The sequence below is a fragment of the Mus musculus genome, chromosome 6, assembly GCF_000001635.26.
Source record: "Mus musculus strain C57BL/6J chromosome 6, GRCm38.p6 C57BL/6J".
Taxonomy (NCBI): Eukaryota; Metazoa; Chordata; class Mammalia; order Rodentia; family Muridae; genus Mus; species Mus musculus.
Genome location: NC_000072.6, coordinates 40,389,910 through 40,408,200, shown reverse-complemented (window position 1 = coordinate 40,408,200; position 18,291 = coordinate 40,389,910). Strand labels below are relative to the sequence as shown.

Below are 18,291 nucleotides of genomic sequence, written 5' to 3'. Positions count from 1 at the left end.
TGCATCCCTTCCATGCATCCCACTGCAGTGGAGGGTGACTGTCATCATCCTTGGGCTCTCAGTGCTCTGTCCTTAGAGGTGACCTGAGTCCTGCAAAGCCATCAGGGTGAAACCTGAGTGGCTGAAGAGACAGGGCAGGCCCTGGAGAAGTGGTGACCGTGAAAGTACATTGTATTAAACATTTGTATCCAGAATGTCACCACATAGCTGTCCATCTCTCCACCCTCTCACTCACTGCCTCCTCTGAAAAGACCAGGGGTTTTTGTGCTGAGTATTATGAGATCATCTGAAAATCCAACGTTTGAATGCAGTGTAATCTCTCTTCCCCAGATCTGGTAGCCACGGAAAGGGCCAGCTCCTTCCAGTACACATTATACTCAAGTGGCCACTGGAAGTCCTGTTTCAAAATTAGAGTGGAACTGTAATTGAAGTAGAAACAAATCTCCTGGAGGGGCCCTAGTTTTGATGAGGGCATCTCTACAGAGGTTGATCCTGTTCTTGAGGCTCCTTTCTAATGCATGCATACTGTGCGAATGGGCAGACACACAGTCTAGTTAAGCCATTTTGGTATGTCTGTAGAAGGTCCCCAACCCCCCAGACAGCATGGCTGAACTAATGTCTTTCTAAGCTGTGACTCTGAATCCTGTTTTATGTATGCTCTTCCTCCAGACACCCCTCCCAAATAGAGCAAACACGAAGTGTGTGTGAGCTGTGCCAGTCTCAGTCAGTATGGCTTGCCGCCCCTTTCCACACTGCTGGCTTCAGAACTGCTGTGCCTGCTCCAGCCCCTCTGAGTTCTCCTTTTCTAGGCACAGCATCAGTGACCACAGACAGCTGCAAGGCTGGTGCAGAACCCTGTGCTCTCCAGTGAGGCCTGTTGGCTCTCAGTTGCTGTGGTCCAGTCAAGGCTTTGAAAACTGTGCATATTTAGTCTCAGTCTTGAAATCTCAGTCTCAGAACTGCATCATCAGGTTCTGTGTCTTGGTTACTCAGAGGGAGTGACATTGTCTATGGAACCTCTCCAAGGGGCTATGCTTAAAGCAGGAAGACAGCAGTCAGGCCCTCATCCATAGAGACACTACAATTCTTGCTGTGTGTCTTCCTTGCTGGCCTCATTCACACTAATAGCAGTTTTTAATCCTCTTAAAAATTGTTACAAGTTTGGAAGGCTTGTAAAAGCACACTACCCAAGCGCAGACGGGGCTCTGCTTGTTTGGGTTATCTAGATGAGCTTCTTGTCTTCCTTTTCCTGTCTTGGAAATGCAGGTTTTTCCTAGAGCAGAACAACCGGATTTTTCAGACTCTGTTGGAGGTGTCAGCCAGCCAAGATAAAACTCTAACAGCGGAGCATGCCCGAGGCATGGGACTGGATCCCCAGGGAGACAGGAGCTTTCTCATGGACCTGCTGGAGGCCTACGGCATCGACGTCATGCTGGTCATTGACAACCCCTGTTGTCCTTAGGAAGCATGATAGGACTGGTGGTGAGACTCACTCGTGTAGGGTGACAGGAGCCTGGAGTGCACCCCAGGCCCTCAGCAGCTTCAGTTTTAATTAAGTTGACACAAAGGACTGTTTATACTTTCCAACACATGAAACTTTTGCCATTTTCTTTCTGAGCCTCAGCCCTGGGGCTGGGATGGAGCTGGGGTGAGGCTGCCTGGGCTTGTAGCCTTTGGTTGGACGTGGGAATCTACTGTCATCCACTGCTGCTTCTTTGGGTTTAGTCTTAGGAGTTCTGTGAGTCAGAGTCAGACTCTGGGATGAACTGTTCAGAAAACCTGTATGTCTTCGTTTGCCTTTGTTGCATATGAAAATAAGATAACTATGTGTCCCCGTATGGCCTTAGATGTTCATCTGCTTAAAGACAGAAACTAATTAGATGATCTTTCCACCAAGTTCAAGGAGTCAAGTTAGGATCGCCTAGTCGTGAGAGGGCAAGTCTGAACCTTCTCTGTTCGATGGAGGGACCACAAAGGAGGAAAGAATTCTTGAAATCCTTCCTAAAGTAAGCTATGAGTTATAGCATCCACCCACCCTCCCCACTGCCTCCCAGTCCTCTTGGTCAGTGCTGAAGGGTGGTGCTGGCCCTGAGCTTATAGACTCATAAGCATTGAATATCCTCTTGAACTAACTAACAGGTTCAAATAGGTAAGGGAAGAAGTTTCCAGTTTCTCTAAGAGCTCTGTGGAGGGATGGTACACAGTCAGTCCTACAGCAGATACTTCTGATGAATTCTGAAATATAGCCAGGGCCCAAGCTGGTTAACTCAGGTTGCAATGTGATGTTAACAGGTCTCTTTACCAATGTGAAACTCCCACAGACATCTCTGAAGTAGAGACAACATTCCTTAGGCTAAGCAAGGAACCTAACAGATTTGTCAGGGAAAACATAACAGTGCCTCCCATCCAAGAGAATGGCTGGAAATCCCAGACTAACAACCATGCCTGCTTCTTTTGGTCTGTGATGGGACTGCGGTCACTTTGTTCTTTGGGGCTGGGATACTTTGGACTCATGCACTATGTTGGAGGGCAGCTGTGAACCATATTCAGAAAGCCATGTGAATAGCTAGCTAGCCAGCCATCAGACATCCATGTCTGTAGCTAAAGAGCAGCCAGGTTGATGCCCACAGCAGAGAGAACTTCAAAGAGAGGGTCCATGCCTCTTAGTTCTGGGTTCTTGAGGCTTATTGCTTAGCTCAAGAATGTTCACTGTAGCTCCTTGATAAAAAATCCAAGAGTAAAGAGGTTGGTGTGTGTGTGAGAATGCCAACAGACACTGATGAGTCAGGGTAACGTCTTTTCTGTAAATATATAAGTTTAGGCACTGACATAAACTGTTCCATCTAATTGATTTTTTCTCCTCTGCAGTGTGGGTTTAGCCATCATTCCAGTAACACAATGTTTACAGAAAACAGCTGTGCTCAGTGGCTGAAGTTTCTCCTGCTTTGTCCTTAGGGCTACCTTTTCCTCTTGCCCCAGGGCTGAGCAGTGGGGACTACCTGATGCTGATGGAGCAACAACTTCCCTTGGTCGCTAAAGCTCAAAGTCAGGGGTAGATAGCCAGAGATAGGAGCTTCTGAGGGACTGGAAGCCCCTCTTCAGAACTCATTGAAGAGAGGCTAAGCAATTGCATCCACAGACCTAACAGATTTGACAGGGAAAATATAACAGTGCCTCCCATCCAAGAGAATGGCTGGAAATCCCAGATGAACAACCATGCCTGCTTCTTTTGGTCTGTGATGGGACTGCATTTGTTTGTTCTTTGGGGCTGGGATACTTTGGACTTCATTCAAATGAAGCCCCCGTTTCTGAGAACCTCCCTAGAGCCTTCTGTATGCCAGCACTGTTTGCTGTGCTGTTGAGGCAGCAAGCTGAGAACTGCTAATGAAGGTGAGAAAGGTTGTCTGTTATCAACTTGGGCTTTATGGGTTCTTTTTAACTGAGCAGCTGTGTTAGGTCTTAGGCTCTGGGCTTGCTAGCCCCCAGAAGCAGAACTTCTTGTTCAACATCTCCTTCAGTCTTTCCTTACCTTGCCAGTTTCCTCATAGGGCCAGAACATGGCACAGGTGTCTGTGTAGCCGACAGTGTGTATGTCAGCACCCCTTGTACCCTTTGCCCCCTTTTATCAGCTGCAGAGTAAGTCTTGAGATGTGAGCCACATCACTATGAAGTCATACCAGACTGCTCCCCCCGTGGCAGTGGGCAGATGCAAGTCTGCATAATATTCTGTGAGTTTCCTATGAAGGGAAGTAGTTTGTGTAGAACTCTATAGGAATCTCTTTACAGTGACAGCAGAAGCTAGTAGCCACAGGATGTGCTTGCCCGTCACTCTTGAAATACTTTCTGAAAACCCATCTGGCTTTATTTGGAAGAAGTTAGTTCACATCCTTCATAGCTTTCTGACCATTAGCAGAGACAGGCATTTTTCTAAACACTGGCCTCTAGGAAGAGGGCTAAAATCTCAGATGTGGGTCCTGCCATTCTGCTGGTGGCTCTCATCAGACCCCTGCCAGAGCTGGCAGAACCCTTCTGGGGAGCACTAATCCCCTCCTGTACCATGCTGGGAACCATGTGTTAACCTGGAAGCACTTGCTGACTTGCATTGCTGGCTATTCAGTCATTTTTAAGGTAGAAGAGATTTCCAATGGTAACCATCTTCAGGGGGCCCGACACTGGGGTTTTGGATACGTGGACATCCATGTTAAGTACAACATACTGAGTAGAACAAGAGCCTCTTAAAGTGGGTGTTTGCAGTTTTGTCAGCAGATGGTAATGCCCAGCTAGTTGTTGCCTGGCTCAGGACTCTTTCCTTGGAAGCAGTAAAAATAGCAGAGCTTATCTCCTACCAGTCTATAAAGGAAGGCCAAGTCATTGCCTGGTATTAGTGTTAGCTTTAAACATGAAGCCTTCCCTGTGCTGGGCATGGATCCAGGCCAATGTTGGTGTCCTACCTGGGGCCCATATGGTTCAATCAGTTAGGAGTACAATGCGACAGGAGGTGTTTGCCTCCCATACCTCCCACCCACCCTGGCTTCTGGAGACGAGCTGGTTACATTGCTGGGATAGAAGTTAGGATAAGAACCTGAAACTATAACTTACCTTGCTGGAAACCACGGAAAGGTGAGAGTGACGCTCAGATACAATAGTGCCAGATGCTTCATGGGAAGGTTTGCTTACACAATTACCTAATATATCTTAGCTAGATAATAAGGTAAATTAAACCGTGGCTAATTGCTGCCTTCATTCTGGAGGCAAGGGGGACGAACCTCCTGTCTTGAGGAACTGAAAGCCTATCAATGCAGAGAGGTAAAATGGACTTACCCTTCCACAGAAGCTTTTGGGGAGACTTCTCCAAGAGTGCTAGTGAATTACCTGGTGGTAGAAGTCAGCCTCCTAGAGATGCAGGGACTTGGGAACTGTCTTTTCCCCTAAACTGCACAGCCAGAGAGTGGACTGAGATGCTTCCTCCAAGTCCAGTGCGATGGTCCTTGCAGAGGTAAAGAAGGGCTATGGGGTATGGGTGAACAGAGCTGTAAGATAACGCTGGGTCTCACAGTGAACATGCCTTATTATGAGAAGAGCATCATCCATTAGGACGTCTTCCCCTTAGGCTTCCAGGCTAATAGGCTAATAGGCTGTCCAGCATCCCATCTCTCCCTCATAGCGCATAGTTCTGCCCATAGCTTACCTTAGCAAGCCCAATTTCATCCCTTCTCATTTTATGAAAACCCTTTTCAGTCAGGTAGGGGAAAGGAAGGAGTTAAGGGCTCCCTCTAAACCCAAGTCATGGGCTTTGACTATGCCACTTTATAGCTAATATACCTCTGTTCCCAGGAGCTACTGAGGTACCCAGTGTGGTGGGGAAAAGACGGTGAATTAAGGTAATGCTTTTCCTATGGGAAATGGAAGTTTATTTTTATACCAGTGTTACTGAATGGTGAATTAAGTACTGAAGCATTGGAAAGGAATTGCAAAGTTATCATCTAAACAGCAACGGGCAGCTTTTGTGGCTTAATAGCAGTGGAGGCCCTTAGACATGTCGCTGTCTGTGACAGGGTTTTGAAGCATGAGCACACACTCTCTGCTGTATTATTTCAGCAGCCATTACAGGAGAGAAAGTCAACTGGCCTGGCAAGATGAGAGGGACAGTGACCTTGGGCAAATCTGTAGAACAGAAGTGCGCAAATAGCCTTTCAATGACTAGTCCTTCTTGATCAAGAGAGAGAGAGGGGAATGGGAGGTAGTCTGCTGCCTGGCACTTTAATTCATTTTAGTGGCTGGAAGTTGGGTGATACTGTAAAATTAGAAAAGGAATAGGACTTTTTTTGGTGCTATATAGAGAAATGAAAATGGGGAGGAATAAAACTCCTTTTAGAGATTCCTCTAGAACGTCAGCATGGCGCTGCCTCTCAGAACCATGTTGACTTAAATTCTGACAGGTTTACAGCAGAGGGTTTGTTTGCATTTGCAGCAGGTGCCTGTGTGGTTTGCTGAGTTTACTTTGCTTCTTAATGATACTGGGGCTCACTGGGACAGGGCAGGGTTTTATAAATTGTGCATAGATGGAGCTGCAAAGTGAAAAGCCCATAAAAAAGAAAATATATGTAACTGACATTGTATCTGGGTAAATTAAGCAAGGAGAGTTTTTTTACATATATATATATATATGAAAGTCAGGCAAACCCAAAGTTCATTTTCCTTGCCCTTCAGAAATGCCATCAGCCATGAGAAATGGGGGATTCTGTCCTCTTGAACTGCCTGCATAAGTGGCTGCCAGGCTTTGGGTCAGAGATAAACAAAATCAACTTCATTTATTTGCCCAAAACTTGGATAAATTTTTGCATAAGTCTAGAATATAATCTTTCCTGAAAAAAAGAAGTCATGGTAATCAAGGAAATCTGTTTTTCCTAGTTTTTTTTTTTTTTTAAACATAGTGTCCCTGTTGCCTTAAATGTAAAAACCTATTTTGAGAAACAACCCCAGTCTAAAAGTTATAGCAATAAAAGAACCCTAATCTATTTTTGTTTCAAGTCTTTACCTCATGACAAAGTCAGAAGGATAATTGGTAAGTTTTGCTCTGGGTACTACTGCAAACCGATGTATCCTTTCTGTGTCCTCAATGGAGTATTATTTACAGACCTGAAGGAAGGTGGGCTTAACCCCAAGGCTAAGTGTAAATGTTTCTTGAATTGATTCTTTCTGTGGTACAAGTTAACACCTGTGTATATCATATCTGTATATATCTGAACCAAGTTATGTGCAGAGGTTGATAATAACTATATTTACAAAAGAAATTTTTACAATTAAAGTTCACATTTTAACATGAGCCTGTGTGCTGTGATCTTTTACCATGTAGTTTTTGGTAGGAAGGAATGCCGATGGCCTAGCCCACGGATAGAGCCCAAGGGATCAAGGCTGCTTTTACTCACAGACACAAGGACAGACACTGGGGAGCTCTAGCTGGTCCTGTGAGAGGCTGCAGTTGGATAAACACTCTCCACATAATGGAAACTAAAGTCAGAGAACCAGGACCTTGTACCTTTAATCCCCACAGGAAGCTTCTAGACTTAAGAAAGAGGATATTTTATTTCAGAAATCTCTTATCAGAGCATTATATATTGATAAATATGCACATTGTATATCTATAGGGAGAGTTATTTTAAACCAGTATAAAGTGAGTTGTTAACACTGGTTGCAAAGCTAGGTTTCTGTTTTCTAACTGGGGCAGTCATACCCAATCTATGCCTTAGGGGCATTATAAGAACTGATACTCTTTTTTTTTTTTTTTTTTTTTTTCTGAGACAGGGTTTCTCTGTGTAGCCCTGGCTGTCCTGGAACTCACTTTGGAGACCAGGCTGGCCTTGAAATCCTCCTGCCTCTGCCTCCCGAGTGCTGGGATTAAAGGCTTGCGCCACCACACCCGGCTCTGATACTCCTGGCCTGGAGGTGATCCCTACAATCTCAGCAGAGCTGAGCATCTGTATACCTGTTATTAAATGTGCACAATGCAGGGATGGACCATCCAATGAAAAAGCAAACAAACCCAGACAGTGCAACTGACTAAAGAAAACAAAATTAACAGAACGCATTTAATAATGTGGGTCTAATAGCCTTCCCTAGCCCCATGGATGTTATGGTTAGAATGTGCAGCTACACAGTGTCTTAAGAACTAACACTATATTCTATTATTTCCTTACACCATAGCAGTGCCTTTCCCTCCCCAGTTGGCACAAAGTGGTCTACGCCGACCTTCAGACTCCTCTGTTGCTAAAGCATAAGCACACACAACTGCATAGGTAGCCTTATTTTTCATGATCTTCAATTATGAACTTTCTGTAGGTGCTGTGTGTCCACTCCGTTCATACACTGGTTTTACTCCAATGGGACACATAGGAAAAGGTCTATTACTGTCTATATTTAACTCTGATCTTTCTGCACTTCCTGCTGCTAAGGGTGTCACTTTCCCTTTCACAATGACAAAGGCTCAGTCACAGTGCAGGCCTTCTAGATAGAGTTCAAGGCCTTCGGGCACTAGCAAAGGAAATGTCCATGCTAGTATTAAAAGTAAACCATCCTAAAGACCAGGTAGCAACTCCTTAGAAAGGCAAGTGCTTTCAGTTCTCAGCTTGCAGCAGACTAGAGGAAGATAGAATCAAATTGTTAGCTGAAAGATCATTATTAATTGTAATGCAAATAGTATGGTTTTTCCCCTCTAATTTCAAAGCAATTATAAAAAAGTTGTTAGAATTCATAGTCATCTACTTTCTGGGCTCAAAAATAATAAATTAAAAAAGAATGTAACTGACACTGGATATCCTTATCTCACCAGAACTAATATTTACATGTTGGGTAAATAAACAAGTTAGGAACAAGAACATCCCAATAACATAACTGTAATTACAAAAAAATAATTATTCAAATAATTATTTCTTCTAATGTATACTAATAATTGTTAAAAACATTTGCTCGGTAATAAGTTAATACTTAAGTTATAGATTTACACATTTTACTGATGAAAAGCAAATGATAAATGATAATGGCAAGCATAAAAATAAACTGGTAAAATCACTTAGCTGGGGATATGGAACCTGAAGAGGCCACTTCCTGTAGCCAAGCAGGAACCCCAATGTAGCCATCAAGACATCCACAAAACTTTCAACTCAAAATTTAGCCTGTCTACAAGAAATAAAGGACAAGGGATGGAGCAGAGACTAAGGGAATGGCCAGCCAATAGCCAACCCAACTTGAGACCCATCCCATGGGCAAGCACTAATCCCTGACAGTATTAATGGCATGTTATGCTTGCAGACAGGAGCATGTTATCTGAGCTGACACAGACAGATGCAAGCACCTATAGTCGAAACAGTGGATGGAGCTTGGGGAACTCTAATGGAAGAACAGAAGGAAGAATTCTGGGCCCCAAAGGGGTAGGAACTCTACAGGAAGACCAACAAAGTCAACTAATCTGGGCCCTTGGGGCTCTCAGAGAATGAACCACCAACCAAAAACATATAGGAATGGACTTAGGCTTCCCAGCACATATGTAGCACATGTGCAGCTTGGTCTTCATATGGGTCCCAAACAATTGGAGCAGGGCTATCCCTGCCAAGCCTGGCATGGCCCTGGTGGGGACAGAGTGACATGGTTCCTGCCTAGGAACTAGGCAGGACAAGGCCCTGGTGTGAGAATCCATAAGTGTTGATGGTTGCTGTGGGTGTAAGCTTGTTTGTGTAAAAATGTACCTATTTTCTGGACCCACTAGCAGTGGAGGACTCTTCCTTCCAATGAATGTCTTCCCTGTTAACGTTAATAACTCCATAATAATGAAAAACAGCACAAGTCCAGGAGTCAAGGGTGTGGCTATGTCTCAGCAAAATGGTAAACGAGGGGACCTTCAGGATAGTCTTTAAGGATGTAGAGAGATCTCTAAAAACATGGGTTCAAAATATATAGAATTTCTCAACTATGTAAAAATATAAGGATGCAATATGAATTATAAGGCACTCACAAATCTAAAGGAACAAATATTATGAGTCAGTTTGTCAGAAAGATACAAAGATAGGCAGGTACAAATGAAGGCAGATTCCTGAGTTCAAGGTCAGCCTGGGACACAGCAAATCTAGGCCCAGTTGTGGTGGAAATGGTAATTTCAGGACAGGGTCCCACCCAACTAGCTTATTGTTTGTGCTTAACAAAGGTAGACAGATCTCTGAATTCTTTTGCAATGTTGAGGAAAAAAAAATGTGTGCTTCCTGTCTGCTAAGAATCAAAGGGCTGGGGGAATGTCAGGGCCAGGAAGCAGGAGTGGGTGGGTTGGGGAGCAGGGTGGGGGGGAGGGTATAGGGGGCTTTGGGGATAGCATTTGAAATGAAAATGAAGAAAATATCTAATAAAAAATGCCTTAAATAAAAAAAAAATTCAAAGGGCTGAAGTCAAGGGATGCTGATTCATAATCAAAAGGAAAACCTTGAGTAAATGATTGGACAGGATTGATAGGTAAAATAAAAGACTGGACCTTTGTTCCACAGGAAATGACCTATCCAGAGAAATTTTTAGGATAAAAAGAGAACTGCTTGGAGATATGCACACACAAGCACACATAAACACAAGCATGCACGCACACACACACACACACACACACACACACACACACTCACAAGCAAGCAGAATATAGACACAGAAATCTCTGAGACAGAGAGAAAGCGGAACATAGAAGCAGAATGGAAAAGCTATATCAAGCAGAACACAGGTCATCAGCTTGGATCCATGATTTGACTTCAAGTCATTCTTTGCACTGCTCCCACTTCTGTGAGAACCCCTCTCCAAGCTAAGCCTGGTCCTTGACATATCCCAAAAGCTGTTGCCTGTATGTGGGATATGTTCTTCTAGCTGGGCTGACTTGTCTGGCATCAGTGGAAAAAGAAGCACCTAGACGCAGAGACTTGATGTGCCAGGGTTGGGGGGATACCCAGAGCTCCCCGTCCCAACCTGCTCAGAGGAGAGGGGAGGGGTTGGGGGAAGGGTTGTTGTAGGGAGGTGACTGGGAAGGGGCAGTGAGCAGGATGTAAAGTTAATAAGTAAAAAAATAAAATTAAATTAAACAAGCAAATAAACAAACCAGCCAGGTCTCTGCAGATCTCAGACCTCATAAGAAGTTTCATTGTGCAGTGGAAGGCAGTTAATACAGAATGTTAACAATTGGCCAAGTACAGAGAATAAGTGTCGATGGACTGGTGGCCACGAGTGGGACATCTTCATCACATTTATCACACTCTCTTCATGCCAGGACTCTAGTATCATGATGGAAGAAGGGTAGGAATAGACTGTAAGAGCCAGAGGTTGGAGAGGACAGGGTTGATGGAGTGTCTTCTGGACAGGACAGGACAGGACAGGACAGGACAGGACAGGACAGGACAGGACAGGACGGCTCCATGCACATGCTGGCAGCAGCTGTGGCTGCCTGCACAAGATCGAGATAGTCAACAGTGCAGCGTGGAGGAGAGAGGGGCTCATAGCTCCTACCAACTGAGGAACTGTGTATGGACTGTAGATGGCTTCTGGAAGAAGGGCCGTTGTTTTTCCTTACGGGTGTGGCCATTGGTAGGTTGAACAACCTCTACTGGATGGCCTGACATGCACAAACATATAGACAGCACCAAAGTAAACTTTGGGTTATAAGACAAAATAATATTAGGAGGGGTGAGATGGATATGAGAGGAGTTGGGGACGAACATAAGGGTGAATATGATCAAAATATGTATAAAATTGACAAAGAATCAATAAAAATGTTATATTAAAAAAGAAAAAAATTCCTTTGTTCACAGTAGTATAGAAATATACCCAAGGGAGAAAAAAAATAATTTAAAAATTTCAAATAGTAAAACTCTAGTTTACTAGTTAATTTTTATAAATAAGGGGTGCATTTAGATTACACTGGATATGTTTAAAAGAATGATCAAACAGTTTTTATTTTTAAACAATATTTACACAATACTAGTAAGTACACTGACAAGTGTTTAACTTCCCATGGAAACAATAGATGTCAACACAAATATGTGATTTTAAAAAATATATATATATAATACATTTAAGTTTATGAAGTAGATTTAAAACACTTTCTCCCGGTATGGTTGATTCACCTGGGGAAGCAGTTTTTTAAAAATGAAGAACCCTAGCTTCCTGCCAGGTTGAGTTACAAAGTCAACCTGGGGGTAGGTCCCAGGTCAGTTAGTTTTCAACATGCGCCTCAGTTGTACACATGCAAACTAACAATGAGGAAGCACTAGTTTGTTTTAAAATAGCATTTTACAATACGTCTGCCATGGCTAAAGAGGGAACAACCTCACATTTGCTTTCCGGATGAGACCAACCAACCAAAGCAGAGAGCTCACAAAGGAGCAGCACCCATGAGAGAGCCCAGAAAGAGGGCGAGGCTCCCGGAGACAGCAGCTGCCTCCCCGGGGTGCCCCAGGACGGTCAGAGAACCGAAACAGGAACTTGGTCTACAGATTCCACTCTCCACTGTGGGACAATCACAAAACTCCAGCCCTTCCCAACTCAGGGAGTACAAGAACGTTCTAGACCCAGCCTGAGACAACCACTGTGTAAGAGGGATCAACTACCTCAACATAAGGAAAGCGAGGGTTAACAGGGTACTGACCACAAACAAGTGCATGACATGGTATGTGCTCTAGGAAGCAAACAGGAGGGCTGGGGGTACTTGCCATGAAAATTCCCTTGGGATCCTGTGACCCTCTGGGGACAGAAGCACACACATCCCCCATGTGGTCCCACTGGTGGCTTGCAGTGCAGCCTGGGAGTGCCCGCCACGCTGTCGCTCACTGGGATGTGCTCGGCAGCATTTGCTCTCTCTTCCTCGGATCACAGAAGAACCGCAGCTTTCTGGGCAGTAGTTTGACCTCCACCGGCATGGCTTCGTACTCCTCGCTGTCAATGCTGAAGGAGCCCTCAGTTCCCTAGAGAGAGGCGAGTACTGAGCACAACTGGGACCTTACTGGATGAGGAAGCGTCTGCAGAGGACTCAGCCTAACAAAAACCTCTCAGTCCTGACTGGTTCTGGAAGCATCAACTCTCTAGTCCACAGAGAGGGGTTTTCCTTTGAAACCTTCTATCTCAAGAAACACTTTGGAGCTTGAATAATATTAGAATTTTAAAACATTTATCAGAAGGCAAGAGCATTTACATATTATAGATACATGAAATTGTCAAAGAACATAATCAGGATATCCACTATGGAAAAAATAAATTGATTATAGGGCCAGAGACAATAAGTCTCCTTAGCAAAAGCAGCTGATACTCCTGAGAGGTACTTTGTGTCCACTGATTCATTTTCATTATTCCCTGAGACTCAGGGTCTTCAGACTTGGATGTGCCAACACTAGTATCATTAGACCCTGTGCAGTCCTGCCATAGCTCATTCAATTCAGCATTTGCTCCATGAAATTATGTTGGCCACACATGTCAACACCTTGCATTTGCCTACAGTTTCAATGCAGTACAGCAACAGCATGGCCATAACTCTTTAGAGGCCTGAGTAAATCTGACCTGGGGCCGCAGCAGTCAAGTTACCTTCAATTCAAGTACCGCCACTTCTTTATTCCTATTTACAAAAGTTGTTATTCTAAGAATGGTACTCTATAGCATACTTTACAGGAAAGATAAAACCCGATACCCACCAAATGGAAGATTCTTCAGATAATACTATCATAAACATCTTCTGCATTCCTGGCATGAAGAAGCAAAGGTTAGGGACCTAAGGATCACTTCGAGGGAGAACCTTGGCCTAGAGACGCTAAGCCTCAGAGGCCTGCTCCAAATCAGTAGCATGGAAGCGTTTGCCTTTCTTTTCTGGTCTCCTTTAACTCAGACCTGATAACGAGTTGTTAAACAGAAGGGACCTAAATGGTAGGCGTTAATATGGAAAGAGGAAGAAAATGGAGAAAAAGACAAATCAACTCAAAACAGCTTGTGGTCCATCTTACCTCAGGAAGAACCAGAGTACAGTGGCTGGCTTGGAGGCACTCGGTGCCAGCTGCACGCAGGCCAGGGTCTCTCACCTTCTTACTTCTATTAGTATAAGAAAAAGCAAGGTTGGAATCTTTGATGGCAACTGCAATAGACCTCAGAAAAGCCCACCGATGAGGGCAAGAAAGGCAGAGTGCGGAGACCAGGGCTCAGTGAACAAGTCTCCCTGGGATTCTAACCAGTGTTGGGGTACATTCTACGAGACTGACTGACTTGCTGTGGAGTGAGAACTGCATAAAGCTGCCATGAAGTTTCTCTCAATTTTCTTAATTTTAAAATGGTTCTACATCTATCTATCTAGTTGTGCATCTCAAATGTAAAAATTAAGATGTAATTCAGTCATTTGAGGAAAGCATCAAAGTTCTGTTCCTTGGTCCTTGTGATCCTTTATGAAGGGCAATTTATTCTGCTTTAGGGTAGATAATGCTTTTACCCTTATAAATAGTCTTAGCTATTTTCTCATCACTCTCCATAGATAACAGCCTCCTTAGCACACTTACCTTTGCTAAGTAGCCTTGGAGTAAAGCAATCAGACACAAACATGCGAGACCTCAACACACATGTACTCCATTTAGTTAATTATGGTAAATACAAAAAGAGAGAAAAGGATAGAGGGAGAAGTTTAAATCCAGCCTGAGCTACTTGGGGAGTTAAAGGCAAGCATGGGCTATAAGAGACTTTGTCTCAAAAAAAAATCTTTTGTTATTTTGAAGTAGCAATTTTTTCATGTATGAATTTGTCATCAGAGTTTCAGAACCAGCTTCATCAGGTTTCATTGAGATATTTAGTGGATGCATGCATTGCACAAATTTACTTCTCTTAAGGACCAAAGGGAAACTTGCTTAAAGAATGCTGAACATAATACCATTTAATTAATTGATACAGTGGGTTTTTTTGGTTTGGGTGTCAGTTTTATAAAGGAGATTTGAATATGGCTGCTCCCATTAGCTAGACGCACTTAAGATACTGTGCGATTTATGCACACTGTGGAAGGGACAGGCTTTTTTTCCTTCTTCCTTTTCCCATACAGCGAGAGTAATCAAAGGCTGCAGAAGGGACCATTCAGTATCTGAAGAATTTGTATCAAAGGCGAGAACAACACAGACTAATGAAAAGTGTGCTGCAGCCAATGCTGGAATAGATAATGATGCAGCCATGGAGACACAGTTGCTGCAGGAGCAATGTCCAATCCCTAAATTGGGCACAAGAGGGAGCACCAGGACAAAGCAAAGGAGGCTGAGCAGATTACGGGTTGGCATGGGAACGAACATACAGCTCCTTAGATACTTTGAGGATGTCTGGAGAGTTTACAGAATACTCAGCCAATGAAATTCCAGCCAAGGCAGGAGTTAACAAATCAGGCAGGACTTGGAAGAGTCTACTGTATTAGAAAAGGGGAAGCCTAGGAAATGTCCAAGTAGATATTCAGTGTCCTTTCAAGTTTGTCCTTGATGTTCTGGGAATGGGAAAACAAGGTGAATAGCATGCGCAGTAAAAGTCGCCGGGAAGTGCTACTCAATGTCAAAAGCCTCCTTGAGACTGACAAGTAGTCCTCAGGTAGTAGACATGATGATAACCTTCCATTTTACAGATGAGAAAGGACTCAGACAAGTCAACTGCCTTAGAGTTCCAGAGCCAGTGAGGAGGCAATCAAGCTCCCTGAGACTATAGATAGTCCTTAGCACGGCCTGAAACACCGAATTCTTTCATTTCAATGGAAAGGCAGACTGTTAACGTTCTGTTCTTCCCAAAATGAGCAGAGAGGGCAAAAGTACACATGCCAGCTCCATTCTAAAAAAGAAGGCCAGAATTCCCAGACAGACAAGGCCGTTGGCAGGTCTCCATCTTAGACAGACAGCACACTCTGGATAGAAAGGTTTGAGGACACCAGTTCCTTGATGAAGCCCCATTTCCTACAGACCAGGCACTTACCCTATGATTATGAAATCTCCTTTGCTGACAGTGTCAGGTTCAATGCAAATGTTCATAAAATCCTCTTTGCTCTAGAAAGATTAAGAATGGGAATGTTAAGACTTGGAAATTGGGCTAATGAAGCTGTCGCCCACAGGTGTCTGGGTTCTCTAAAATGTTCTAAATGCAACTGGAGCAGACAATAGCAACCTACTTATTTCCCAATAACGGTTGCAAAACTTGATGGTTCTATCCATACAAAGCTCTGAAAGCCTGATGCAGAAGAAAGTGCTATGAAAAGAGTCATGAATCCTGTCCCCCTCCTCAGTTTCCTGCTAGTCATTAGCAAGCAGCACCAGCCTAGCCTTCAGTTAAGCAATCCCAACACTTCTGTATGGCCTTCTTGGGGAAGTTCACAACTTGTAGGCCCAGGAGAGCATACACAAGCCTCTGTGAGCCACTGCCTGAGTTTCAAAGGTACCACTAAAGCACAGCTGTATCTCTCAACTAGGAATTACAAAACACATTGTTCTGACATAATGACCGCTCAGAATCTACATTTCACATTTCATCCAACTACCTACTAAGAGTCAGCCACATTTCATCAGCCCTCAGAATATTTGGGTTAACACAGAAGGAATTTTGCCCACAAAGAACTTACATTTCACTGAAGGGAATGCACAGAAAAATGAAGCAGTATATTACTGAATGTACAGAAACCGGGTATACTAGAAGTACATCAGACTATATTACAAAGTGTCATAAACAGACAAGGAGTCTGAGATTGCACTGGTGGTAGTACAATTTTTAAAAAGGATTTATTTCTATTTACTTTATGCGAAGTATGTTTTGCCTGCATGTATGTCCATGCAGCACAGGTATCCATGGAGGTCAGAGTTAGATGGCTGTGAGCTTCTGGGTGAAGACCTGGGTCCTCTGGAAGAGTAAGAATGCTCGTATGCTATGCAGCCATCTCTGCAGCCCCAATGACTAATATTTTAAAGAGAGACCAGGTGAGAAGGTGACTGATCAAAAGAAGCCCAGGAGGTCAGAAAGGAAGGAACACACTTATCAGGGGAAGCAGTTTTCACTGTTTAACAGGTATCCCTGGAGGGTTGATTAACATCAGGATTCTGTCTGTATTTGTTGATTAAAAGTTAATTTAAAAAACAGTACCTGCTATCATTCTCAGAGTTAGCTCAGTAGGACTGTTGTAAAGCTAAGAATTTTTATTTCAAACCATTTCCTGGTAATCTGATGTTGCCAATCTAAAGATCATACTTTAAAAAACACTATTTCTAGGGACAAGCCAAACATACAAAGGGAACTTTAGGTAGGGTTGTCCCTGAAATGTACAGACTGAGTGGTAGGGGAAAGAAAAATGGATGACTATAGTGGGGAAGAGTGCATCTGTATGGGTAGGGCTCTGGAGACCACTTTAAGGAAGGTGTCTTTTAGGTTGAGTGAAATGGAGAGGCAGTGGAAGGCTCTAAGGAGGGAAATGTTCTGGCTTGTTTGTAATAGGGTCACTGCCTGCTGTGCTAAGAATTGAGACAGGTCTAACTGCAGAGGGAGGCAGTGAGCCAGGACAAGACATTACAGAGAAATGAGAAGGAGCAGTGAAGGCTCAGTAGATGCCAGGATGGCATTGGAAGAGGTGAGGAAGAGGCTGAAAACTAACTAGTGACTAGTTCTAATGCCCAGGAGATAAGGGAAAGGAAACGGGCATGTTTAAACTTGCAGTGGGCAGCAAAGCCATGCTCCAGTGAGAATGGACATCAACATGTATTTTCTTTTAAGAACCAGAGAGAATTATGTGAAGTTTCTCTGATGGCCATTAGATTCTGCTGGGTGCTATAATATGGTAGCATGTTTGTGTTCCACTAAAGTCCACAGAAAATTGAATTCTGTGTGATTCTAACTTATTAAAATAACATCCTAGCTTGAAGGCAGCTGGCCAGTTGGGTCTATGGTTATCCTCTGCTGACAGCTTTCCTCAGCTTTGTTTAGAGGCACGGCTAGGTTACCTGGAAATGTCGAGTCTGTGGATTAGCCTCCAGATTTTGGTAGAGGAAATATAAGCCTGGAATCAGACTAATTTTGTCCATATGGAGAAAATGCTTTTTAAAGTATCAACACCCCAGGCCTGACAACAATTTTCGCCTTTATCTTGTGGGAACACACGTTTGGTCCTGTGATGTGAGTAAATTTCCCAGGACTGAGCCTGTTTCTTGGGAGGAGTTCTTTCTTCAACTCAGATAGTTTCTCACATACACATATCAGTGAAGATACAGACAAAGCCAACCGATCTCCGTGGATCTTGTCAATTCCTGGCTCACTCCGAGGCAGTTTTCTTTTATTTTGCTCTGAATTCTTATTGCCCAGATGCCCCTGAATTCTCAAAGATGCCTTCCCAGAAGAGACCATGGACTCCTGGTAAGTCCATGTCTATGCTGTGGCCTCTCAAGCAGGAAGCTAGGACAGGAACAAGGCCAACCTTATCTGAGTGCCTTCTCTCTGGGACCACTGTCATATACTACTTATTTCTTGCCCATAGTAACTTCACAGATTTTGTTCAGTGTTTAAGATATGAAGGTAAAGTAATTGCTTGCTCTATATCTTGGCCAATAGTCTCACATGCATTCAAAGACCAGCTCATATTGGCAGATTCAGTGAGAATCCTATTGCCTTAATGGATGATGAAAAGATACTTGATAGAATTTAATGTCTAAGATATTTAGTTAATAAACTCTTGGCAAACCTAGCAAAGTTTTTCTTATGAGAAACTTCCTCATCTAATAAAATGTATCCCCAAAATCTATCAAATTTAAAAAC

At 43.5% G+C, this 18,291-nt stretch overlaps 2 protein-coding genes across 4 annotated transcripts in view; one reads left to right on the top strand and one right to left on the bottom strand.

Moving 5' to 3' along the window:
- The window catches only part of Dennd11 (DENN domain containing 11), a 34,761-nt gene extending 27,935 nt beyond the window's left edge, over positions 1 to 6,826 (top strand). Inside the window, exon 9 of the mRNA NM_001356375.1 lies at positions 1,267 to 6,826. Within this exon, the coding sequence (NP_001343304.1) occupies positions 1,267 to 1,462 (196 nt within the window). The 3' untranslated portion in view covers positions 1,463 to 6,826. The remainder of the gene's footprint in view (positions 1 to 1,266) is intronic.
- A 3,804-nt stretch (positions 6,827 to 10,630) lies between these two features.
- Positions 10,631 to 18,291, bottom strand: part of Agk (acylglycerol kinase) — a 72,495-nt gene continuing 64,834 nt past the window's right edge. For 2 of the 3 annotated variants that reach the window (XM_011241458.2, XM_006506571.3), the window contains exons 15-17: positions 15,478 to 15,548; positions 13,503 to 13,587; positions 10,631 to 12,476 (exon numbers count right to left, since the gene is read on the bottom strand). In XM_011241458.2, coding sequence (XP_011239760.1) covers positions 12,339 to 12,476; positions 13,503 to 13,587; positions 15,478 to 15,548 — 294 coding nt within the window. In that variant the 3' untranslated portion in view covers positions 10,631 to 12,338. The remainder of the gene's footprint in view (positions 12,477 to 13,502; positions 13,588 to 15,477; positions 15,549 to 18,291) is intronic. The other variant, NM_023538.2, reaches the window with a different exon arrangement.